Source organism: Heteronotia binoei, chromosome 16 (genome assembly GCF_032191835.1).
Source record: "Heteronotia binoei isolate CCM8104 ecotype False Entrance Well chromosome 16, APGP_CSIRO_Hbin_v1, whole genome shotgun sequence".
Classification (NCBI taxonomy): domain Eukaryota; kingdom Metazoa; phylum Chordata; class Lepidosauria; order Squamata; family Gekkonidae; genus Heteronotia; species Heteronotia binoei.
In genome coordinates, this window is record NC_083238.1 from 52,896,921 (window position 1) to 52,924,336 (window position 27,416).

General features: G+C 42.9%; 1 protein-coding gene across 3 annotated transcripts in view; it reads left to right on the top strand.

Moving 5' to 3' along the window:
- GULP1 (GULP PTB domain containing engulfment adaptor 1) overlaps window positions 1–27,416 on the top strand; it is a 307,489-nt gene that overhangs the window by 243,894 nt on the left and 36,179 nt on the right. For all 3 annotated transcript variants that reach the window (XM_060257245.1, XM_060257246.1, XM_060257247.1), the window contains exons 7-9: window positions 3,624–3,761; window positions 4,945–5,061; window positions 6,742–6,834. In XM_060257245.1, coding sequence (XP_060113228.1) covers window positions 3,624–3,761; window positions 4,945–5,061; window positions 6,742–6,834 — 348 coding nt within the window. The remainder of the gene's footprint in view (window positions 1–3,623; window positions 3,762–4,944; window positions 5,062–6,741; window positions 6,835–27,416) is intronic.

The following is a 27,416-nucleotide window of genomic DNA, read 5'->3' on the forward strand; positions in this document are numbered from 1 at the left end:
ATTTTAAGGGTTTTTTTTAAAAAAAATTATCTGTAATTGTGTTCATCTGTGTCCTTTATAAAGTTTTCATCTGTGTCCTTTATAATCTTTGCTACCTAATCTTAAATAGCCTGGCCCGACATGGCTCGGTCCAACAAGGTCTCATTTATGTCATATCTGGCCCTCATAACAAATGAGTTTGACACCCCTGTGCTAAATGAAACAACAACAAACTCTCCACCCGCTGGTGGAAGACAGCAACTGCAGGGGAACTCCCTGGAGAGAGAGTTCCAGAACTTTGGGGCCATGACCGAGAAGACCCTTTCTCAGGTTGCCACCCACCTGATATGAGAAGATGACTGTAGCGGACCTTAAAATGAAGATGTTTATACTTTTGAATTCAATAAATATGCTAAATTGTACAATGTTCTGAATTATGCATTTTATGTTCCATCAGTAAGAGAAGTTTGAGTTTTGAAGGAAAAAAATAAAAATCCTAACCCCCCCCCCAAAAAAAAAATAAAACAGGAAAAATTGGTGGGCGACCCCTGCAACTTCAAAGTTTTCAGACATTTTACATGTCTAGGTATAGACCACAAACGGCAAAAGTTTATTCTATGCACAGTTCTGCACAGGAGATGAAATCAATACAGAAACCAGCTCACCTCTTTGCATATTAAAGGTGATTTATTTGATGCTTTTACAGCCATATTCCAAGACCCTATTTGTATTTATATTCCACAATCTAACATAACATTCAGTATGTCTAAACCAACTGAAGTCTCCAAAAAAGACTTTCAGCGTATAATAAGACAACGAGGCAAAACAGAGGAGGAGATAAGATACTGCGTGTGAAAAATGTGTATTTCACTCCCTGCCCTGAACTGCATTTGTCTTTTCTCGCAACCTTGCTCATTGATATCCCCTCTCCCAAAACCTACTGCCTATACTTCAAGAGCAACATCTCAGCATTCCTGCCCCCACGCACTGATGCATAAAAGGAAGAAGCGGGAAGATATCTTTGGTCACCCGTTCCAAAGAGAAGCTTTGAATCTTTCTAACACGCCTGTATCCACCTATATCAGAATTTGCTGAGTAGCAAGCAGGAACGCACAGGAATGCATTGAGGGCTGGTTTTGTGTCAGGGTGTGTGGCCTAAAATGCAAATTAGTCCATGCTGGGCTTTTTCTACCCTATGTAAAACAATGGCAATATCAGGGGGTGTGGCCTAATAGGCAAATGAGTTCCTGCTGGGCTTGTTCTACAAGCAAAGCCCTGGTCATTTTAATTGTTTTGTAACCTGAAATGGTTGTTTTAAAATGATTGTTAGCCGCCCTGAGTCCGCTTGCGGAGAGGGTGGGGTGGATATCGCAGGCAAATAAAGAAATAAATAACTAATGGGTTGAGCAAATAATGTATGGGGACGTGGCTCTAAATTTGTCAGAAGGTGTCCAAACAGATGGGAATTCTTTCCTCCCCCGCCCCGCCCTTCCCAGTTTTCACTGTGATTTTGGGGATCCTCACAATTCCAACCAAAATGTTCTTGGTTATATATATTTTATTGAAGTTTTGAAAGGGGGGATGGGTAAAGGAATACAGGTGGGAAGGGGAAAGGGGAAAATAAAATAGAGTGCCCATCATTTTTTTCCCCCTGCATCATTAGATTAGATTACATAGCAGTACTCTTAGTCTTAACAAGTTTATAGCTTATAGGTTATGCTAAATAAATTGCTACCATAAATTCAGTCATCTCAAAACGAGGAATACGTTGGAGAAGTTCAACAGGTAATATACAAAATCAAGTTCATGCATTGAGCGGTTAGTAAAAAAAAAGGTTTCCAGATATTTCCTCCATCTTTCAGGAGCCTGCCTACAACCAAAATTTTCTTGTGTGTGTATGTGTGCATGCGTGCACACACACCCCTGGAAGCCATGGCGACCTCTGCTGACCTACCTCTGCTTGGGACCTGGAGGATATTCAGAGATGGCTGAATAAAGCCTGCCCCTGCCTCCAGCTCTGGTATTCCAAGGAGGTATCCCATACAACCATTTGCCAGAGTTGACCCTACTTAGCTTCCAAGATCAGGCTTCCCTGGGCTATCCATATCAGGGCAAGTTCAACTCAAAACATTCAAATTCCAGAGTTGTTCAGCAGAGGAATCAGCTCCCCCACACAGGCAGTTTTGAAGCAGCGGCTGGACAAACACTTGACAGGGATGCTCTAGGCGGATCCTACATTAGGCAGCGAGTTGGACTAGATGGCCTGTAGGGCGCCTTTCAACTCTGTGATTCTGGGAGAGCCAGCTCCCAGTGGTTAAGTGTGGGGACTCTTATCTGGGAGAACCAGATTGGATTCCCCACTCCTCCACTTGCAGCTGCTAGAATGGCCTTGGGTTAGCCATAGCTCTCGTAGGAGTTGTCCTTGAAAGGGCAGCTTCTGGGAGAGCCCTCTCAACCCCATCTACCTCACAGGGTGTGTGTTGTGAGGGAAGATAAAGGAGATTGTAAGCCGCTCTGAGACTCTGATTCAGGGAGAAGGACGGGGTATAAATCTATGGTATTATTATTATGCCAAAAAATGCTTCTTATGTGCATGAATTATTCAAGATGCCTCTGAGTAAGTTTTGAAAATGAAACTTGGTAATCCTTATTTACCATTTGCTTAAAAATCCCATTTGTTTTATCTGAGAAACTGGCATTATATTCTGCAGCTCTCACAGTAAATATGCAGTCGCGTCAACTGATAGAATGTCGTGTACAGTGTGATAGCGATTCATACAGAAACTGTGATCCAGGGAGTGAGTCCTCTGGATGAAGAGGGAGACCTTTTTGGATTTGCACTGAAACATCTGGAGAGCCAGTCTGGTGTAGTGGTTAAGTGCACAGACTCTTACCTGGGAGAACCGGGTTTGATTCCCCACTCCTCCACTTGCAGCTGCTGGAATGGCCTTGGGTCAGCCATAGCTCTCTTATCTGGGAGAACCGGGTTGGATTCCCCACTCCTCCACTTGCAGCTGCTGGAATGGCCTTGGGTCAGCCATAGCTCTCTTATCTGGGAGAACCAGGTTGGATTCCCCACTCCTCCACTTGCAGCTGCTGGAATGGCCTTGGGTCAGCCATAGCTCTGGCAGAGCTGTCCTTGAAAGGGCAGCTTCTGTGAGAGCTCTCTCAACCCCACCCACCTCACAGGGTTTGATTCCCACTCCTCCACTTGCAGCTGCTGGAATGGCCTTGGGTCAGCCAAAGCTCTCGCAGTGCTGTCCTTGAAAGGGCAGCTTCTGTGAGAGCTCTCTCAACCCCACTTATCTCACAGGGTGTCTGTTATGGGGGAGGAAGGTAAAGGGGATTGTAAGCTGCTCTGGGATTTGGAGTGGAGGGGTGGGATATAAATCCAATATCTTCTTTTTCATCATCTGTCATTTCACAGTTGGACCCAGTTGCTTGTGGCAACTACATCTAGCAAAGCCGCCTTATCAGAATTTGTTTACAAGAAGGGTAATTAACATTAGACAAAAGCAATATTGTTGGTCGTCATCAGTGTTTTGTGGAGCATAATTACGTCTGGCTTCATGTCTGGCTGTGTTAGGTTACAGTCAAATCCCAAAATGCAACACGAGATCTAATTGCACAATTGTCCTTTGTAGGAAGTCCAGCACAATTGTCAGCTCCACAGGATATCATTTTGTGCTGATGATAAAACCGACAAAAGGATATTCACTTTCATATGCAAAGACTCTGAGTCAAACAAACATTTGTGCTACGTCTTTGACAGTGAAAAGTGTGTAAGTATGCCATGTTTTCTGGAGTGTGGTGGGGGCAAGGAGGAGCTGAAGGCTGCTTGGTACCTACAGTAAAGATGCAAGAGAAGCAAGCAGAAAAGAAGGACTTCAGAAGAGCCCTGCTGAATCAGACCAGTGATCCATCTAGTCCAGAATCCTGTCTCACACAGTGGCCAACCAGCTCCTCTGGAGGGCCAGCAACAGGGCAGAGAAGCTGAGGCCTTCGTAAGAACATCAGAAGAGCCCTGCTGGGTCAGACCAGCAGTTCATCTAGTCCAGCATCCTGCCTCCCACAGCAGCCAACCAGTTCCTCTGTATGGCCAACAACAGAGCATAGCTGCTGAGGCCTTCCTAAGAACATCAGAAGAGCCCTGCTGGATCAGACCAGTGGTCCATCTAGTCCAGCCTCCTGTCTCACACAGTGGCCAACCAGTTCCTCTCTATGGCCAACAACACGGCAAAGTGGCGGAGGCCTTCCTAAGAACATCAGAAGAACCCTGCTGGATTGGACCAGTGGTCCATCTAGTCCAGCATCCTGCTTCACATAGTTGCCAACCAGAGGGCCAGCAGCAGGGAACAGAGGCTGAGGCCTTCCTAAAAACATCAGAAGAACTCTGTTGGGTCAGAGCCATGGTGCATCTAGTCCAGAGGAACTGGTTGGCCACTGTGTGAGACAGGATGCTGGACTAGGTGGACTATTGGTCTGATCTAGCAGGGCTCTTCTTACGTTCTTAGGAAGGCCTTGCTCTCTCTGTCCAGAGGAACTGGTTGGCCACTGTGTGAGATGGGATGCTGGACTAGATGGACCATTGATCTGCTCCAGCAGGGCTCTTCATGTGGAATTTACTGCCAAAGGATGTAGTGATGGCCATGGGATAAACAGGTTTCAAAGGGAATTAGATAGATTCATGGAGGAGAAGTCTACTAGTCATGGTGAATGGGGATGGAGCAGGCATCACTGGGGGTGTATTGGGGGGGAGAAGTATTTGTGAAGTTGCTGAATTGTGCAGGGGGTTGGACTAGATGATCTTGGAGGTCCCTTCCAACTCTGTGATTCAGCAACTTGTAAGACTTTCCATTTCATCAAGTTTCTTTGCAGTCCTTGAATTTGTAAGTGACTAGGTCTTTTTTCTCCCTCATGTAAAATAAGTTGACACGCTAATGGTAATATTTGTTTTCGATAAAGGCAGAAGAGATAACTTTAACAATTGGGCAAGCGTTTGACCTCGCTTACAGGAAATTTCTGGAATCGGGCGGAAAGGACGTGGAAACAAGAAAGCAGATTGCAGGGTTGCAGAAAAGAGTAAGTTACAGGGGCATGTTTCTTTAATGTATCATTTAGGGGGTTTTAAGCAAAACAAATGTGACATCCAATATTTTGGAAAAGTTTATAACTAGAGCCAGTAAAATCAGAGACGTCGAAATATATTAAGCGAGTTACCCATAAATTATTTAAATGACTTCAGTTCAATTTACGTGAAAGCCAACGATTTCAATATTACGGTCAGATTGTGCATAAATTTTACATCGGCATATCTGAGTATAGAATTCGGTGAGTCGCACACAATGAACATCAGGAGGATCGTAACTTTGGATTTTGTCAGAAGGCGATTGTGAAACTTTATAGCTTCAAAGATAAGCTTGGAAACGCTGGAAAAATTTTGTGGGAACATTTCCAAATCCAAAGAGGTGGGAAATGAGCAGGGCTCGGCAGCAGCCCAAACAAGAGCTTGAAGCCAGCTGGCTGAATGAAGCAGGCTTGAGTTTTCTGGATAGCGCTTGGGGCCAGCTCCACGGTTACTGGAAGCAGAATGAATGAGGAAAAAACAGAGGCCCCCCGTTCCCTTGACCACTCAAGTATTGTCAATTGCAACCGTGTTTTGCTTCAGTCAAATGTTGCTGTATATTCCATGAAGCCAAGGATGTCATAATGAAGCAAGAGGCTGAAATGTTACAGTTGCATGATATCCTGTCACACCTACAGGCAGGGGTGGAATTCTAGCAGGAGCTCCTTTGCATATTAGGCCACACCCCCTGGTGTAGTCAATCTTCCTAGAGCTTACAAAAAGCGTTGTATGCTCTTGGAGGATTGGCTACCTCAGGGGTGTGTGGCCTAAATGCACAGGAGCTCCTGCTAGAATTCCACCCCTGCCTACAGTAGGAATTATTTTCCCTCAGCATTCAGCGGTATTTGGCCAGCAGGGCTTTTTTTGTAGCAGGAACTCCTTTGCATATTAGGCCACATAACTCTGATGTAGCCAATCCTCCAAGAGCTTACAGTAGGCCCTGTAAGAAGATCCCTGTGAGCTCTTGGAGGATTGGCTACATCAGGGGGGTGGGGCCTAATATGCAAAGAAGTTCCAGCTGCCAAAAAAAAGCCCTTTTGGCTAGCATTCTTAACTGGTCCAGTGCTCAGTTCTAGGCAAACTAAAGATCTGTGTTTACAAAGCACAATTTATTGTTCCTATAAAATTCCCTTTTTCTGGGCTCATACCTGGTCTGCGTTGTATTTCTTAAAAAATGAAACCGTATGTTTGGGCCAACATACATGAAGGGCCTCCTACCCCAGGGGTGGCCAAACTTGCTTAACATAATCCTCACAAAGGATAAATATCAAATGTTTGAGAGCTGCAAAACATGAATGTGGATGTTTGAGAGGAGAGAGGGTAACCAAAATGATTTGGAGGTTGGAGCACCTTCTCCACTCCTCCACTTGCAGCTGCTGGAATGGCCTTGGGTCAGTCATGGCTCTCGTAGGAGTTGTCCTTGAAAGGGCAGCTGCTAGGAGGCCTCTCTCAGCCCCACCCACCTCACAGGGTGTCTGTTGTGAGGGAGGAAGGTGAAGGAGATTGTGAGCCGCTTTGAGACTCTAAGATCTAAACTGAAGGGCGGGGTATAAATCCAATATCATCATCATCATCATAGTTGCTGGAATAAACTTGGTTCAATCATCTGTGTGTCCTCTCACCTGCGTATTTTCTAGATTCAGGAACTAGAAACAGAAAATATGGAGCTTAAAAATAAAGTACAAGATTTAGAGAACCAACTAAGGATAACCGAAGTAAATTCATCGCCGGTAAGTACCCTTTCTTTCTACCGCTAGGAATGCTTCCGCAAATGTAATTAACGTTTTCTTGCTTCCTAATAATGGCAGTGGATTCCCCCCCCCTGATTAATTTAACTCATATATGATGATTTCAAAGCTAAGTAACTCTAAGGTTGTGGCAAGCTGACAAAGAGGAAGATTCAAAATCATATCACAATGTAGCCAATCCATTATCTTTATGCTTACATTTTGTCTTTCATTTGCTGCTACTGTTAAAGGTGGGCACATGCCCTTTTCCCAACCTAAATGCAGTTAAAGATGGGAAGAGCGTTGTTCTCAATTTCATGCAGGGGCCTAATTCTTGCAGGAGCTCCTTTGCATATTAGGCCACGCACCCCTAATGTAGCCAATCCTCCAAGAGCTTACAAGGCTCTTTTTTGTAAGCTCTTGGAGGATTGGCTACATCAGGGAGGTGTGGCCTAATATGCAAAGGAGCTCCTGCTAGAATTCCACCCCTGGTTTCATGGGTGCCCAAATCCAAATCCTAAGCGCTTTATTTATTTATTTTATTTAAATTTGTATGCTGCCCACTCCACATACGGACACTGGGCGGCTCACAGTCATAATGCAACATTAACAATACCTTATGATTATAAAATCAAAACACATCTAAACAATTTATAATTTTAAAACTTAAAAATGGTGCTATAAAATTTCTTGCATAGGCGGTCCAGCTTCATTTTAGTCCTCAATTCTCTGTATTGCTCTATCAGGTGCCTTATAGATAGATGATAGTATTCAGCGACATAATTGTGGCAGCTCCTCATGCATTTTTGTGGCGGGACTTCCTTTGCCATATTTAGCCATATATCCCTGATGTAGCCAATCCTCCAAGAGCATCCAGGGCTCTTAGTACAGGGCCTACTGTAAGCTCTTGGAGGAGTAGCTACACCAGGGGGTGTGGCTTAATATGCAAATGAGTTCCTGCTACAGAAAGCCCTGCCTGGAGCTATTACCCTTCTAAGTCCCTTGAAGCCAATAGCTTGGAAGGCAGTGTTCCCTCTAAGCTAAGTCAGCGTGAGCTAGCTCACAGATTTTTAGCCTCTAGCTCACACATTTTTGTCTTAGCTCAGGAAGGATGACCCCAGAGCACAGTGATTTATGCAGTAGCTCACAACTTTCATGCCAGGAGCTCATAAAGTAGAATTTTTGCTCACAAGACTCCATAGCTTAGAGGGAAGATTGTCAGAAGGGTGTTATCTCTGCTTTAAAAGGCACTGTTGAGTGGATGTAATTTCTGCCAACAGTAACTGGGAATCATCCTTGGTGCCTCTTTTCGGTGCCAGAACTTGTGGAATAAGAAGAGGTTAGAGGTCTCTGCGATGAGACAAAGCATATCCATTCCATTAGCGAGTAAACTGCAGAGTGCTCACATGTTACTATTCAGAGTGAACGGCTCCACATTCAAGGTGCATTGTTGCCTTTTTCAATCTGCCAGAGAATCATCCTTGGATTTGGAAATGCCCACCTTTCCAAATTCCTCAGTGAAGTGTTTGTCACAAGCATATGGTTACTCGTCTGCTTTTTATGTGCAATGCTTTTCTTCCTAATAACTTTTCTCCTAACGTGTACACTAAGAGTATACGTGCCATGGTTCGGCATCAGCGTCTGTGTGAATCTGGTGGCCCTCTCACTTTCTGAGAATCAGATTATGACAAATGTAGGTTTTTCAGAGAAAGTTTGTTACTGCGAGGTGCAGTGATTGCCGTGGAATTTTAGAAAGCCAGTTACTTGGAGTCCCCTTTTAAGCAATTAAAAATATTTTCTGGTGAAAGTATCAAGAACATCCCATTTAAACCAACGTATTGAAGCTATGAATTTTCCGTAAGGGTTCCACAACTGTTTGGATATGCATCTTGATAACTTCTAGAATCCTGGAGTATACATCTTTATCAAATGGAATCTCATCCGGAAAATTCTGTGTCATTTTTAAATTATTATTCTTTCTTTCTTTTAAGCTGAAGCTTTGTTTTTTTTCCCCTCCCTTACACAGTGTTTTTAAATCAATTTCTTTTTAATTATGTGTATTAATATTGCCAAAGAAAGTATTGGCTTTTTTTTTTCTGTCCTGCATACAGCTGTGTCTGGTTCAGTTCTCGGGGGGGGGGGGGGGGGTTGATTTTTAATCTGTGAAATCCTGTTTTGCATACAAAGGAAATAACACTTAAAAAATGAAACAGAGGTATTTTACAAACATGAACAGAAAGATTTCTAGTTAGCAGTGATAACTGGGTTAATAAATTCCACGATGGTCTACATTTCACAGATTTCTTTGCAGCCTGATGAGTGACGACCGAATGGTGTCTCACAATGCATTCAGTCAAAAGTGTTAACTTTCAATGAAAAATCTGGCCATCCCAAAACCTATGTGAATAAAGAGGTCATTCATAAAGTATGTCATGCTTGGGGAAGGAAGGCATGAGTAGCAATATTGTGATCAATTAACAGTGAGAGGGTAGAAGATAATATCGACTGATACGCAGGGGTGGAATTCTAGCAGGAGTTCCTTTACATATTAGGCCACACCTCCCTGATGTAGCCAATCCTCCAAGAGCTTACAAAAAAAGAGCCTTGTAAGCTCTTGGAGGATTGGCTGCATCAGGGGGTGTGGCCTAATCTGCAAAGGAGCTCCTTCTAGAATTCCACCCCTGATGAAATGTGATGTCACAATCATGCATCTTCTTCTCTAGAGCATTTAGTACTTGACTAGGCAGGGGGTAATAGGGACATTCCTAAACTATTTTCAGAGGGTAGCCATGTTGGTCTGCAGAAGAACAACTAGATTTAAGTCCGGTAAGATCTTAGAGTCTGAGAAGATTTTTGAAGGCAGAAGCTTTCAAGAAGCAAAGCTCCCTTCATCAGAGGCAGGCAGGCAGCCCAGCAGGAGCTCATTTGCATATTAGGCCACACACCCCTGATGCCAAGCCAGCCGGAACTGCATTCCAGTGAGTTCCTGCTCAAAAAAAGCCCTGCAGGTCGGAATGGAGGTCCCTGTTTCACAAAGGAAGCACTGATCCTCAAACACTTGTACTCCTAAAACCTTGTTGGCCTCTAAGGTGCTACCGGACTGGAAACTTAGCTGTCCCAAACTACTTACTGGCAGGGGAGACACCTTGATCGCTGTCCCAAACTATTGCTCGTTTTTCTCAGCGTTCCAATGGGCTGATGTTTTACTGTCCTATGGCCAGGGGTGGAATTCTAGCAGGAGCTCCTTTGCATATTAGGCCATGAGGAGGGACCCCGGAATAATTAATGAACACCCCTATAATAATAAATGAAAATATGCTCTTGCTTTTAAAAGCAAAAAGAATGTCTGATGCAATACTTAAAGTAACTGTTAGAGGCCACAGCCCAAATGGGTGTCAATCCAAGGTTGTAAAAGTAGATAAGAGAGGCCCCCCTGAGGAAGCTCCTTGTTAAAAACTGATAAGGCGTGGAGACAACGGAGTGGAAAATACTAGAAATTACAGCAAGGAGGGACATGTTAAGTAGATAAGGGGGAGGATTGTCTGCTTGTTTTGGGGGTTGAATAAAAACAGCTTGCATGAGGAAAACTTTAACTTGGTCATTTTGGGGCTTAAGCCGACTGAGTTCTGCTTTGATGTCAAAGTAAATCGTTTCATACCAAGCAATGTGTGGGGCTCCGTTATTTACCTGCTACAGCCACACGTCCCTGTTGTAGTCAATCCTCCAAGAGTTTACAGGGCTCTTTTTTGTAAGCTGTTGGAGAATTGGCTACATCAGGGGTGTGTGGCCTAATTTGCAAAGGAGCAGAATTCTAGCAGAATCCACCCCTGCATTTGTCCTCCCTTCATGTCCTGTGTATTTTCAAGCTTTCTTTGTTACCCCCTGTTTTCATGCATCACTCATCCACTCATCTCAGCAGCTTCTCTGTCTTGCTCGGGAATTACGAAACCTACACACCAATGTGCCAGCACACACAGCCTTTTCTCCTGCTTATTTACCTTTGTTTATATTCTCTTTCTCAAGAACAGCATTTCCTGTCAAAGAAGCTTTCTCAGTGTAGCTTCTTGTTAGCAGGCCAGTAGAGAATTCTTTACCCAGGAGGCTTCAGAGGTTCTTTTGTGGACGCTCTGGATGCCAGAACTTGTACAGTTGGAGGATGTAAGGTTTCTAGGTTTCCCACAAGATAGAAAGATACTTTTAGAAAGCAAAAGCTAGAGAGCAAAATAAAGTTTGCTTTCTAAAATAAAATATATATATAAAAGATAGATTCTTCTATCAAGAATTAACTGAACTGCTAACAGAAAGATAAGTTTGGTTTCCCCTCAGATTCAGGGGCCTCTATCCAAATGTTCCATGCACAGAATCAGGGCTCTTTTTGTAGCAGGAACTGCTTTGCATATTAGGCCACCCCCCCTCCCGATATAGTCAATCTTCCAAGAGCTTACAGTAGGCCCTGTAAGAAGAGCACTGTAAACCCAGGAGGATTGACTACATCAGGAAGGTGTGGCCTAATATGCAAAAGAGCTCCTGCTGCAGAAAGAGCTGTGCCCAGAATACACAGTTTTCCCACATTTCTCCTTCCTACAACACTTTCCAATCCACAGAAAGATCGTTCCAAGGGTCACAGGACTCGTGCAGACAAAGAGCCGTGCCAGTTGGGAAAGCTGGAGTAATGAAGGACAAGGGAATGAAATCACTTCTTTCCAGGGCCAAAATTCACATTACGTGTAACACAAGTGAGACATGGGTACCCAAGTCACATGTCCACACAGGAACTGACCTTCAAAAACTCTGTTGTTCTTCACGGTTTCAGATATCAAAGAGGGAGGAGGCCTCAGGCTTCCTTCCATTGCCAGTTTCACCAGTGGAAATTGCCAAGGGGAGCTGCATGTCCCTTCCTTGGGCTTTGTGTGTCCATCCCAAGACACTTAGATCTGAGGTAATGGCAAACAGATACTCTTTTCTGGCCATTCTCACTGGCAAAAAAAAGGCAGGAAGAAATTCTGAAGCCCCTCCTTCCCCCTCACAGTATTTGAAATCTTGCATAGCAATAAAGAAGAAGAGGAAGAAGATATTATAGTCTCCTTTCCCTTCCTTTCCCCACAACAGACACCCTGTGAGGTAGGTGGAGCTGAGGGAGCTCTGAGAGAACTCCTCTTGAGAGAACAGCTCCAAAAGAACTTGTGGCTGACCCAAGGTTACATCAGCAGCTGTATGTGGAGGAGTGGGGAATCAAACCCATTTCTCCCAGATTACAGTCTGCACTACATCCCTACAGCAAACTGGTTCTCTTTCTTGAAAGTTAGAATTTTCATTAGCATGTGACTGACAGTCAGGTCAAGCACCCATGACCCAACTCACATCACATATAACATGTATTTTGGCCCTCAGTCTTCCACAAGCACAAATTCACTGATATAGGATTGGATATTGGATTTATATCCTGCCCTATACTCTGGATTTCAGCATCTCAGAGTGGTCACAATCTCCTTTACCTCCCCCTCCACAACAGACACCCTGTGAGGTAGGTGGTGCTGAGAGAGCTCTGACAGAAGCTACCCTTTCAAGGAGTGGGGAATCAAACCCGGTTCTCCCAGATAAAAATCCATGCACTTAACACTACACTGAGCTGGCTCTCTGAGGACCACAGTTGGTTTCATCCCCTTGTCCCTCGTGAGTCCTGTCCACTGGCCCACATAGCTAGGGTTGGAAAATTCCAGGAGATTTGGGGACAGAGTCTAGGGAGGGCTGAGTATGTGGTGGAGAGGGGCTTCAAGAAGGATGTGATGTCTAACTTTAAATAGTCCCGGAATGAAGATAGTCATCAGTACCTTTTTTCTGCAGTTATCCAGATCCAACCGGTCTTGTATAGCTTTAGATGTTTAGCAGTCTCAAAGAAGGTTAGGATCCTGTCGAGCTTATGTCAAATAAATAACTCTGGAAACTTCTGCAGATGATGAATATGCAACTCGTCTCCGGAGACCCCTCAAAGCCTCAAAGGAGCCCCCCCCCCCCGGGACTCCCTTTTAGCCAAGGTAAATCTCCTCAGAGTTTCCTGTGCATATCTTGGACTGATCTCTGACTGAGAAAAGTAGGCAGTAGGCATTAAATTGCCCTCCACTACCCCGAACCGAAGCCCCAGCCTGCTCCCCTTCTGAGAAGCAATTTAGCTCGGTATTTTCCAACCCCAGAATAAAATCAGAAGGTGGGAAATAGGGATTCAGAAAGCTTGGAAGAAGAAGGGGAGAAGGGGCGAAATTTGAACGTTGTAAATTTAAAGGACAGTGCTAAAAAGTGGAAAGGAATTTATTGTTTTGTCTACTTGCGGTTTTGGTGAAAAAGCCCCATTGTCACAGATTTGCAGCTCTCACAGTCAACACAGGAAATACATCAAACATCGCGAGATCTTTTTACCAGTGAAAATGGGATTTGGTGGCAAGAAAAGCAGGAAGTGTCGGATGGAAGAGGGAAATCATTGAAGCAGGTAGCCTACTCTAGGACTATAATATCATAGAAAAACATTGGCGGCCATTGCTAGGAGGTCAAAATTTAAACAAAGTTTTTAAAGTGTTCAGGACATTAAAAATTGGTGAAGCTGACAGAGGTGACAATTATAAGGTAAATACTATTGGACATTATCGCTGATAATTATTTTAGAAGCCTTTTGAAGGAAATTTTTTTAAAGGGAAGCAGAAAGTCGCGACTGCCATTTTGGAAGAAATAAAAATTTTAAAAATTAATATCTGAGCCCAAGAGGCTCTGAGGACAGCGAAATTAGGCTTATTGAAAAGGGCAAGCCTTACTCTATCAAACCTGATAGTTTAAATTTAATTTGGAGAGGTCAAAATTTTCGGTGTTTTTTTAAATGTCAGAGCATAAGTTAACCCTTGCAAGGACTGCCTCAATGAAGAAAATGCAAGAACAATTAGAAGCAATGGAAGCCAGAATGATGAAAGGAGTGAGAGACATGATAACTGCTTCTAAAAAAGAAATTAGAAAAGACATTGAAGAGCTAAGGAAAGATATAGAAGATCTCAGAAATGAGACTGTGGTAATATCAAAGAAAGTGCAAGAGGTGGAAGAGAGAGTGAAAGTACATGATTCCACCTTGCTAAAAATGCAAGGAAAGGTGGCAATTCATGACTGCAAATTGATGGAAACCCAGATATGTCTGAGAGGAGTACCTGAGGATGAAGAGACTGATTTGAAAGGATCTCTCTCTCGGCTTGACTTCGCGAACGAAGATCCAAGAAGGGTGCAGTAGTCCACGTCTGCTGCAGGCTTGCTGGTGGCTGACAAGACCAATGCGGGACAGGCAGATCCGGCCACAGTGGCTGCAGGGAAGGCTGCTTGGTCGTTCAGGGTGCTGCCGAAAGATGCTTTCGTCTCCGGGTCAGCATCAGGCGACCAATACCCTGATCCGCCTACATGCAGGATCAGGACTGCGGCTTCCAGTGGCATCTTCCACCTGCCGTTTCGCCCCTTGCCCATCGCTGCAGGACTTGGTGTGTTGTGGGTTGTGGATGTGGATATGCCCTTCAGGCCTGCGCAGAGGAATTTTTAGGTGAAGCACAGTGTGCGCAGTACTGGCTCCACCCTTTCACCTTGGGGTCATCTGCCATGGCCCAGTAAGCCGGGACGCCGGCAGCAAGTCCTCCAAGTGGTAGGTGTTACATTAACGAGCTCTATCTGCCTGGGTTTGATGTTAGAGTTTTCCTTCTCTTGGCTGGCGAGGTTGGTGGGCCCAGCCTGCCCATCCGGTTATACCGCCGGACATTCGGTCGCACCATGACGTGGCAAACTCTGTGAGAAACGGGGGGGACCAGCGGGAAGGTGTTGCCACGGATGCAGTAATGCAGGAGAGGCCATTGCAGTGACCATCTGCCAGGCATAGCCGGACAGTGACCACGCGGCGTTCACTACACCGGGAAGGAGAGGCTATGTATTGCGCATACACTTTCCCTGGGGGGGCAGGATACCCAAGAGGGAGCCCACCCCTCCCCCCCCTTTGAAAGGATATATAATAAGAATAATTGCAGAATTTTTGGAGGAAGATCCTGAAGGAACTAGAAGCATGTATGGCTATATGTATAGAGTGAACACTATATGCCAAGAAAAATAATCTACCAAGAGATGTGGTTATAAGATATATGACAAAAGAAATGGTGGGAAAAATCTTGAATAAAAATTTTGAAAAGAAATTGATAGTGGGAGGCAGCAGAGTAAGAATCATGAAAGAATTGCCAAGACAAGTGATAAATGACAGAAAAGCATACAAAAAATTGACAGAAAAACTACGTGACAATGAAATGAGGTATAGATGGATAATACCTGAAGGTCTGAGCTTTGAGCTGCAAGGAAAAAAGGATTATAATTACAAGCACACAGGAACTGCGTAGGTTTTATGAGGAACATAAGAAATTTGCACCATGATGGATTACAAATTATTATCTTGGAATGTAAATGGACTAAATTCACCACAAAAAAAGAAAGGCAACGTTTCATTGGATTAAAAAGCAAAATTGTAATATTGTTTACAAGAAGTGCATATCAAACAAAAGGATTACAAATTTTTATGGAATAAACAACTGACACTAGAATTTTATTCATTGGCTGAACAGAAGAAAAGGAGAGTGATTTTTTATATTAAACAAGAATTGGAGCCGAAATTAGTGTTTAAAGATAAAGATGGAAGATTTGTAGCGGTAGAAATAATATTAAATGCAAACAAAAACATTGTTATTGGGACTGTATGCACCAAATGGTGCAAAGGATGCTTTTTTAAAAGACATTATACAACAATTTGATGAACTGACTTATGACCAAGTTTTGATAATGGGGGACTTTAATGGAACAATTAAGAACACACTGGATAGGTCTGCGGAAAAAAAATAATAAGGAAGGAAAATTGCCAGAGTCTTTTTTTTAATTGGTCAAGCAAGAAAATTTGGAGGATGTATGGAGGAAATTTAATCCTGAAAGTGCGGGACTATATCTTTTTTTCAGCAAGACATAAAACTTTTTCCAGAATTGACATGTTGTGGGGCACTAAAGACTTAGGCCTTATAACAAAGATAATAGAGATTTTACCTAAAATTGGGGCTGACTATAACCCAATAATGTGGATTACAAAATTGTCTAAGAAGTTAAGAAGATGAAGATTGAATGAAGATTTACTACAGAATAAATAGTGACATCTCTAGAAAATGAAACTAAAACTTTCTTCCAAATAAACAATAACGAGGATATAGAATTTCAGATGGTCTGGGATGCTTATAAAGCAGTAATGAGAGGAATATTGATTACACTGAATAATAAAGATAAGAGGACAAAAGAAAAACAGATGTTGGACATTCAAAATGAAATAAGGAAAAAAGAAGGGGAACTGAGAAAAAGGCCAAGGAAAAAGAAAATTATAAGGGAGATTACAATATTACAAACGCAAATGAGACATTTGTTAAATAAAGAACTGGAATGGAATCTGAAAAGATTGCAACAGAAATCTTTCGAGGGAGCAAACAAACCCGGAAAACATTTGGCCTGGCAACTGAAGAAAAAGAGAGAAAGTAAAATTATTAAAAAAAATTGTGGTGGATGGAAGAAAGGTGGTAGATCAAGAAGGAATAAAAAGAGAATTCTTTAAGTATTATGCCAAGTTATTTAAAGATGTTAAAATAAGGAAAGAAAAGATGGATGAGTATTTACAAAAGATAAAAATAGCACCCTTAGCAGAAAATATGCTTTTTAACAATTGAAAAAATAGAAATTGAAACAGCAATTAATGCAATGGAAAATGGAAAAGCACCTGGGCCAGATGGATATACAGCTAAATTTTTTAAAACCCTCAAAGAGGAGTTAATCCCGAAACTTCAGAAATTGATGAATATGATAAGAACAAAAAAAGGAAAATACCAAATACATGGAAGGAAGCTGTTATTTCGTTGATTCCAAAAAAAGATAGAGATGTTATAAACATAAAAAAATATAGACCAATTTCATTATTAAATAATGACTATAAAATATATACAGGAATCTTGGCAGAACGGTTTAAACAATATTTGATAAACTTTATAAAGGAAGATCAAGCGGGGTTTCTTCCCAAAAAAGGCAAATAAGAGACAATATCAGAACTGTTGTAAATATTGTAGAATATTATGAAAGACATCCAGAAAAGGAAGTAGCATTATTCTTTGCAGACGCAGAGAAAGCATTTGACAATTTAAATTGGGATTTTATGTTTGCAGTAATGGAGAAAATGGAGCTGGGAGAAAGCTTTATAAGAATGATAAAAGCAATATATACTGAACAACGTACAAGGCTATGTATAAATGCTGATCTTACAGAAGACATGATAGTTAGTAAAGGTACAAGACAAGGTTGTCCACTTTCCCCACTTTTGTTTATAATGACTCTTGAAATATTACTGATTGAAATTCAAGAAGATAAAGAAATAGAAGGATTAAAAGTAAAAGGATTTACTTACAAATACAGAGCATTTGCAGACGATATGTTTATAATTGAAAACCCCATACAAGTTACACCTTTGTTGTTAGCCAAAATACAAGAATATGGGGAGTTGGCGAGACTTTGTATTAATAAAGAAAAATCAAAACTTCTATGTAAAAATATGCAAATAAATAAGCAACAAGCATTTCAGAGACTAATGGGCTGTGAAGTTACCTCCAAGGTGTTGGGTGTGGAGATAACAATGAAGAATATTGATTTATTCAAAAATAATGAGAAGCTATGGCGTAAAATGGATGAAGATATGTTAAAGTGGAATAAACTTAATTTGTCACTGTTGGGTAGAATAGCCGCAATTAAAATAAATATTCTACCAAGAATAATGTATTTGTTTCAAACTATTCAAATTGTGAAAGACAGTAAACAATTTAATAGATGGCAAAGAAAAATTTCAGAGTTTGTGTGGGTGGGGAAGAAACCAAGAATTAAAATTAAAATTTTAATAGATGCAAAAGAGAGAGGCGGATTTCAGTTACCAGACTTAAAATTATATCATGAAGCAGTTTGCTTAGTATGGATAAAAGAATGGATAATGTTGTTAAACAAAAAACTCTTAGCGTTGGAAGGTCATGGAAATAAATTTGACTGGCACGCTTATATGTATTATGGGGGAAAAGATAGACGGCTTTTTCTCTTACCATTATATAAGAAACAGCTTGCTACATGGATGAAATATAAGAAATATGGAGATGAGAGAAAACCATTATGGATAGTGCCAGCCAAAGTGATAAAAATAACAGCTGAGACGGGTGAAGAAAAGTGGTTGTCATATAATCAACTATTAAAAATACAAAGTGGCAAAATAGAATTGAAAACTGCTGAAGAGCTGAATAATAAATATGATTGGTTTCAAATGCAACAAATAAAGAGCTTGGTGGAGAATGACATTAAAACTGAAGGAATAAGAAAAGAGCAAACAGAAATGGAAAAAATTCTCCTTGGAGACAACGAAAAATTAATTTCAAAATTATATAAATTACTTTTAAAATGGTCTACAGAAGATGAAGTAGTGAAATCTCAAATGATTAAGTGGGCAATTAATGTAAATAAAGAAATACAGATGGAAACTTGGGAATATTTGTGGAAGAACTCTATGAAGCTTTCGACGTGTCATAGTATTAAAGAGAACTGTTTTAAAATGATGTATAGATGGTATATGACTCCTAAGAAATTGGCAAATATGAATAATAAGATGCCAGGCAGATGTTGGAAATGTAAAAAACGTGAAGGTTCTTTCTACCATATGTGGTGGACTTGTGAAAGAGCAAAAAAGTATTGGCAGATGATTCAACAAGAAATTTCTAGGATCTTGGGATATGAATTTAAGAAAGTTGCAGAGACTTTTCTGTTGGGAAAAATTTCCAAAAGAAGAGAACTATAATTTGGTACTTGCTTTCAGCTGCTAGGACATTATATGCACAGTTGTGGAAGCAAGAAAAAATACCAGTGAAATGGGATTGGATTGTAAAAGTTATGACATGGAGTGAAATGGACAAATTAACAAGAATTTTAAGAGACTATGATTTAGAAGTTTTTAAGATGGAGTGGAAAAAGTTCAGAAGATATGTAGAAAAAGAGTGGAAAATAAAAGGATATTGGACAATTTTTGATAATGATTAAGTCTTAGAAAAAAGAAGAATATTAATTTTTGTTTTTATTAGTTAAGGGTACCTTTAAACATTAGTACTTTAAGTAAATAACACCGGCAGGGGTCAAGTAACGGGGGGAAGGGTGGGTAGAAAGTAATATATAGGATAGATAAAAGTTATTAATGATGCAAGAAATATAATTCGTTACCATATGTTACCAAATAAAATTTTAACACAAGAAGGTTGTGATGTCATAGCCTACCCTCCAAAGCAGCCATCTTCTCCAGGAGAACTGACTTCTGACACCTGGTGATCAGTTGTAATTTTGGGAGATCTCCAGACCCCACTTGGAACCTGCCAACTCTATGTGACAGGACCATTCTTCCGCAGTGCTTCCATGACCCCCAAAATTCTCTTTCCTGGTGTTAGAAGGGGCTTCAGGAATTCTGCTGGCCTTCCATGCACAGATTATTGAACATGGGTTGTTATTTTTCATGAAATGAGGTATCAAATTCACAGATTTTAGTAATGTGTGACCAGGAGCATGATGTGTGACATACATTTGGGGAAGGGGATCCACTAGAATAAGAAATTGTGAAATGGGGAAAAGGAAGCTTTAAATGGGGATAGGGTTAAAAGTATGAGATACTTTATGGACACTCTCAAAGAGTGAGATCTAATTCTAACCCAATCATAGATCCTGTGCAATTGTTTATGATAAATCTTGTGGAGGGTGGGGGGGGGGGACTAATAGAATATTTGCCGCAAGGAGAAGACTGTGATACTTGAGTTGTGATACAAGGTGTGGGGGGAGGGCACAGTATTGTTCTGGACCCTTTTCTGGAATTCTTTCTGTCCCTGAACATAATACTCAGTGGAGATAGTTTCAAAAGGCATCCATGTTGGTCTACAGTAGAAGAGATAGATTCAAGTCCAGTAGCTCTTCAGAGACCAACCAGATTTTGGGGGTATGAGCTTTTGAAAGCTAAAGTTCCCATCATCAGATATGGCAGCAGAAACTTTGGCTCTCCAGAGTTTTTGCCCCCAAAACCTTGTTGTTAATCAGATACGATGGAGTGAGCTCTCACTCTCAAAAGCCCACCTGGATCGATAACAAAAGCTTATAATCCCCAAAACCTTGTTGGTCTCTGTGGACTCAAATCTAAGCAATTCAGTGAAGGGGCAAGCGACTGCTTCTTGGTGTCAAGTCCCCAACAGTTCAATAATCAATGACAGTCTATTGCAAAAATAGCTATTGATACATGACAGGTCAGAGCATGACGGTCCTTGCGAAAACTGGTTAGGGCGGGCAAATGCCCTCTACTTACAGTTCAGGATTAAACCATTACACATTCAAATCTGAGGTGCGAAGCTAGCAATCCCTCCCCCAATAGTTCTTTCCTAGGCCCCTTGCAGGTGCAAACATAATCAGACAGAGACAACTTTGGCCATCCCCAAGACTAGGCAGAAAGAATGCTTCATTCGTTACACAGAGATAGGAGCGGCACAAAGTAGAGACAGTGGAAAGTGAAAGTACTCCCAGACTAATGGCAAGAGTCTCTCTTGACACTTGGAATTTATTTTATTTATTTATTTTATTTATATCCCACCCTCCCCGCTGAGGCAGCCTCAAGGCGGCTCACAAATTTGAGGTCGCACCGTTACATTGTGTGACCAAATAAAATCAAACAGCAATAAAAACATAAAACATAAAAACAATTTCTAAAAACATCTACTTATACTGGTATCAAGGTTTCAGACAGCGATCTGATTGGTGGTTAGCCATTCTAAGAGCTCCTAGGATCGCAGTAACATAAAGAGGTAGACCATCGGTGAAGTTTCTATGGGCCAATCCCGCTGCTGCAGATATTATCATTATAAAAATGCATGGCGGAAGAGTGCTGTTTTGCAGGCCCTGCGGACCTGTGAAAGCTCTCGCAGGGTCCTGATCTCTTCCAGCAGCTCATTCCACCAGCTAGGGGCAGCAACGGAAAAGGCCCTGGCTCTTGTTGATCTGAGCCTCGCTTCTCTGATGCTGGGGATTGTCAACAGGTTTTGAGACCCAGACCGAAGTGCTCACTGGGGCATGTGCAGGGAAAGGCGGTCCCTCAGGTATGCAGGACCCTGACCATATAGGGCTTTAAAGGTAATAACCACCACCTTGAAATGAATCCGGTACATTATCGGTAGCCAGTGCAGCACTTTCAGCACAGGCTGAATGTGCTGCCATAGAGGAACTCCCATTAACAGCCTGGCTGCAGCATTCTGCACTAGCTGGAGTCGTCGGATTTGAGACAAGGGCAGCCCCATGTAGAGGGCATTACAGTAATCCAGTCTCGGGATGACCGTAGCATGGATCACTGTTGCCAAGTCGTCGCGTTGGAAAAAGGGGACCAACTGCCTTGCCATCCGCAAATGGTAAAAAGCTGACTTGGCAGTGGCAGCTACTTGGGCCTTCATTGTTAAAGAGGAATCCAGGAGCACCCCCAAGTTTTTAACCTTGGGCGCCAGTAAGCGGACCTCCGGTCCCAAACCGTGACGGCTCAGATACAGGACCTCCGTCTTCATCGGATTTAATTTCAGTACACTCAGCCTGAGCCACCCCGCCACAGCTTGCAATGCTGTGAACAGATCTTCCGGGGTGGAGTCCGACTGGCCACCCATCAACAGATAGAGCTGGGTGTCATCAGCGTACTGGTGACAACCCAGCTCATACCTCTGGGCAAGGGGGCACATGTAAATGTTGAAGAACATCGGAGAAAGAACCGCTCCCTGTGGCACACCACCGATAAGGGTGGAATGTGGAAGGAACTGAATGTTGGCCACATTCTGTGCCTGGTTTCCTTTCTGTTTTTTCAGTAGCTTTTCTATGAAAACCTTGACCGATTTCCCACTCACCTTACGCTGATCACACATTCCTCTTCTCAGTGGGGCTTCCTTCCGATTTCACACTATCTGCCCTGTGGCTGCGGCTAGTGTCCGCATTTTCATGCAGCAAACAGAAACTGTTTTTAGAGGTTTCTGTTTGCCGTGTGAAAAAGCCAATGCTGCTTGCAGCCCCAGGGCAGATAGTGTGAAATCAGAAGGAAGACCCGCTGAGAAGAGGGACGTGAGAGCAGCATAAGGTGAGTGGGAAATCGGTCCTTTTTAATGTGCACGAAACTGCAGTTCTATTAGTACTTTCCCTATGTCTTCCAGTGTCTCACGTGGTTTCAATACGAAAGGTTAAGGCACAGAAGAATCGAAATGAGACATTGAGCTTTGGCTGGTCCATTTGGCTTCTCTGAGGTGGAAGAAATAATACTGGAACAAGAAGGCCAGTCCTGGGACCGGTTTGGAGCCATTTCTAGATCTTTTACTTGGGAGTAGATCTGGGGACATTTCTTGCAGCCCCTTCTATAACTTGCAGTGCCAGAATTGGCCCTTTCATCTCCTTATTTCCTTACAAGTGACCTTATTCAGCTCTGTCTGCAAAGGTGGGATTTGGACGTCCCGATTCTTCTGTACTTTAAAGAACTAGAGCAATGTAGTTAAGCTCTCAGTATTCAGGATTTGTGCTTCTAAGCATCTACTTGGTTCCAGCTCCACAGTTCCTTCTGGGTATTCAGAGCTATTGTTGTCGGAGACTGTTGTTATCTGCAAGGCAGAGCATATCTCCTTATAGGAACAGAAGGATGGTGGCTCAGTGGTAGAGCATCTGCATGGTAAGAAGAAGGTCCCAGGTTCAATCCCCGGCATCTCCAATGAAAAAGGGTCCAGGCAAATAGGCATGAGAAACCTCAGCTTGAGACCCTGGAGATCCGCTGCCAGTCTGAGTAGATAATACTGACTTTAGGTAGGGACAGTGGCTCAGTGGTAGAACATCTGCTTGGTAAGCAGAAGGTCCCTGGTTCAATCCCCAGCTTCTCCAGTGAAAAAGGGTCCAGGCAAATAGGCATGAGAAACCTCAGCTTGAGACCCTGGAGATCCGCTGCCAGTCTGAGTAGATAATACTGACTTTAGGTAGGGACAGTGGCTCAGTGGTAGAACATCTGCTTGGTAAGCAGAAGGTCCCTGGTTCAATCCCCAGCATCTCCAGTGAAAAAGGGTCCAGGCAAATAGGATCCAGAAAAACCTCAGCTTGAGACCCTGGAGAGCCGCTGCCAGTCTGAGAAGACAATACTGACTTTGACGGACCGAGGGTCTTATTCAGTATAAGGCAGCTTCATTTGTTCATATATTTAAGAGGAGATGGTTGTACTACTGCACCTTGTAACATGCACTGTTCACCCACACGCAAATATATTAACCTTCTCTAAGTTTTAAGGCTTCCTTCTCAATCCTCAGACGTTCCACCTGAAGACCAACTGCCAAAGTTTCTTTCAAATCGGAGTTGATTTCAAATTTCAGTTGTAACTGTTGTTCCGGGCTGTAAGGACTGCTGCTCCTGATGTAACTGAATTGTGACAAGATTTTATTTATTTTAAACTAAACTAGAACCGAAACCCAGTTCTTCTCTGAAATGTTTCAGTAAGGGTGTACCCACCACCAGTGTAAAATATTAATTACTAGCATTATGCCAGAAGCTGCTCAACTTCCTCGCTACTGGGGTGGAATTCTTGCAGGAGCTCCTTTGCCTATGAGGCCACACACCCCTGATGTAGCCAGTCCTCCAAGAGCTTACAGAAAAGAGCCTTGTAAGCTCTTGGAGGATTGGCTGCATCAGGGGTGCGTGGCCTCATAGGCAAAGGAGCTCCTGCTAGAATTCCATGCCTGCTCACTACTTGTAAGAAACACTGGCTGTATTCCAGTTGAAGTTCTAGAAAGTTATTAAGCCACAGGCCCGAGTAAATTCAAAAACTTATCAAGATGAAACGTTAAGAAAACTCTGCGTTATCCGAGTTCCTATTTAAATATGAAACGGCGAGCCGTTGTTATTTTTAGTTTTCCTTGGTGAATCTTAATATAAGGGTTTTATGCCTAATGCTAAAAATATATATCAGAATTTTGGCATTGTTTGAAGTATCTTCTCCATGGACTTTTGAGAATATAAAAAGCTGTATGTTCTAAACTGCGGTGTTGCATCTGGAGGAGAGAGTAATTAAGCTGAGATTGTTTGAGCAACACAAAACCATAACAAGTTAGATACTAATTCCCTCGGTCTGACTGTTCTTTTCCTCCCACTTCTGTTCTCGAATGCTGACCTTGCAATTCTGGGATACAGTTAACATATTCATAAATCCCAGACTCCTCCGCCTCCGTTTGCTGTGCATCTGCACGTTTTATGAACCTGTATCCTTCTCGCTTTACTCCTCCAACCTACAAGTCTTGAACGTCGTCAATCAGTTTCGACTAGGAATAAAAGGGAGAAAGGAAAAAAAAATCAAGCTAGAGAGGACAGGCTGCGCAAACCGGTATCGTAACTAGTGTCCACTCCAGGACTTTTTGTTGGAGCAGGAGCCCCTTTGCATATTAGGCCATGCCTCCCTGATGTAGCCAATCCTCCAAGAGCTTGCAGGGCTCTTAGTGCAGGGCCTACTGTAAGCTCCAGGAGGATTGGCTACATCAGGGGTGTGTGGCCTAATATGCAAAGGAGTTCCTGCTACAAAAAAAGCCCTGATCAGCACTATCTGTTTCTGAGTAGTGGCCATTCCCAGGGTTTTCTTGCAACCATTGCCGATTCTTCATTCTTCTACCCAGTCAAAGGGATCCAGTGGTTGATCGCTGGGCTTGTGATACAGCAACAGGTGGTGATTATGACATAGCTGCCCGTAAAATCAAGGCCTGAATCATCTGTTTTCCTACCCCTCTCCTTTTTTTTGTGGAACCTCTAGCCTGAAGAAGGATTCTGAAGAACTCCAAAAGTTGGCACACTGTTTTGTGTCATTTTGGTTTGTCCTACCCAGACTAGCCTGATCTTGTCAGATCTCAGACCTGAAGCTGGGTTTTTTGTTATTCAGTCGCACAGTCAAGTCCGACTCTTTGCAACCCCATGGTCTAAGTCATGCCAGGCCCTCCCGTCTTCCACCATCCTCTGAAGTCAGCTCAAATTCCTGTTAGTCACATCAGTAACACTGTCCAGCCATCTCTTCTTTTGCTGTCCCCTTCTTCTTTTGCCTTTTGTCTTTCCCAGCATCAGGGTCTTCTCCGGTGAGTGCTCTCTTCTCGTTGGGTGGCCAAAGGATTTGAGCTTCAGCTTCAGCATCTGACCTTCCAGGGAACAGTCAGGGTTGATTTCTCTTAGGACTGACTGATTTGAGTTAGCTCTTGCCAATATCTGGATGGAAAATATCCAAGGAATACTAGAGTCATAATGAGGAGACAGGGAATGGCAAAATACCTCTGAATATCTGTTGACTTGATGAAAACCCTTTGGGGTCACTGCAAGTCTTCTATGACTTGACGGCAAATAAAGAAAAATGAAGTATTATGTGGATGGTGGTTCATTTTTAGATTTTGATTTCAGGACCAGCATGGCCGCAAGCAAATTTGGTATATATCACTCGTGCCTATTCCTTTAAGTGCCATCGTTTCCCCCAGTTGGTCAGGGGGGAATTGTGTGATCAAAATCTACATGCTACTCTCCTCCTTCAACACAGATTTCCAGAAATTCAAACAAATGCCACCTCACCTTTCACTGTAAGCCAGAGTCTCACCTAATCAGCAGTGTTCGTTTACTTCCCACTGCGTGGGGCTGAGGATTCTTGGTTCAGGTGGATTGTGGAACTGCTTGACTAGCCAATTCCTGGGTTGCGCAAAAGGCCTCTTTCTAGATGCATCCATAGTATGATTTTTTTTTAAATAAAGTGAAATGTCAGCAGCATATGTCCTCTGAGCCGAGGGGAACAGTCAGAGCTGAAGAGTAGAGCCTGTGTTCTAGAAGTGTTACTTTGCCTTCTCAGGATCAGATTCAGTTGTCTTAGGTGTTATTGTCACACAGCCATATCTGCAGGGCTTTTTTTTGTAGCAGGAACTCCTTTGCATATTAGGCCACGCACCCCAGATGTAGCCAGTCCTCCAAGAGCTTACAGTAGGCCCTGTATGAAGAGCTCCAGGAGGATTGGAGAGCCAGTTTGGTGTAGTGGTTAAGTGTGCGGACTCTTATCTGGGAAAACCAGGTTTGATTCTCCACTCTTCCACTTGCAGCTGCTGGAATGGCCTTGGGTCAGCCATAGCTCTCACAGAGGTTGTCCTTGAAAGGGCAGCTGCTGTGAGAGCCCTCTCAGCCCCACCCACCTCACAGGGTGTCTATTGTGGGGGAAGAAGATGAAGGAGATCGTAGGCCGCTCTGAGTCTCTGTCCTTGAAAAAGCAGCTGCTGTGAAGGCCCTCTCAGCCCCACCTACTTCACAGGGTGTCTGTTGTGGGGAGAGAAGACATAGGAGATTGTGAGCCACTCTGAGACTCTGTCCTTGAAAGGGAAGCTGCTGTGAGAGCCCTCTCAGCCCCACCCACCTCATAGGGTGTCTGTTGTGGGGGGAGAAGATATAGGAGATTGTAAGCCGCTCTGTGTCTCTGATTCAGAGAGAAGGGTGGGTATAAACCAGAGGTCTTCTTCTTCTTCTTCCTGCTACAAAAAAGCCCTGCATATCTGCCCAGTTACATGATGGCAGTTCTGTCCCTAGGAGAGGTAGCTTGCAGAAGTAAAAGGGGTGGTGAAGCTGCCAACAAAGAGAAGCTCACAGATGAAGAATGAGCTCCAGAACGTGTACAGAGAGAGGATTTTCTTCTCTGCTGTGCCCTCCTGATAAAAAAAAAAAAAAAACAGATGGAAGAAAGCACCTGTTGGCCAGCTTCCATGTTATGGAACACACAGCTTGGGTCCTCACCTTGGATCCATTGGGGAAAACCCACAGGAAAACTTGTGGGTTTCGCTAGTGACAACACGGGCATCATCAGTAGGTCGAATAGCATTTCCTGGGATTGTTTCAGGTCAGGAAAGCAGTGGAAAGCAGTGGGGTTGAGGAGGCTTGAAGCTTCTTTTCCGCATGTGCTGCAGACGCTATCTGGATTAAGCACTGTATGTGTGGAAATTTCTGTGTCAAAGTGAGAAGAAGATGGTAGGCAGGTAATTTATATCTACTCAGGAAGGTGGGGTAGGACTGAGTCATTATCTTGTAGGAGTTTCCCAGGTTGTGACATGCTCATGGAGGAGCTTTTCTGAGGAGGTTCTTTTGCATATGGATTGGCTATTGAAATTCTAATCTCACCTGTAGTGCTGTTGTAAGATGTAGAGCATTTTGTGTTTTTCGGGACTGGAAACCATGCCCTATTCATTTTCAAACTCTCTTCTTTCCTGTTGAAATCAAAATACTTCAACCCCATCTGACACTTCCCTGAAAACCTCAACAGTCGGTTGTGTGTATTATACTAGATTTTTTGTCTTGAACCACACTTTCCCACACAAAGGCAGCATGTATAAATGTGACTTGTTCAGCGTGACTAGAGAGGAAATCACCTGCTTTGTGGTTCATGATTTGAAGGGGGAGACAGT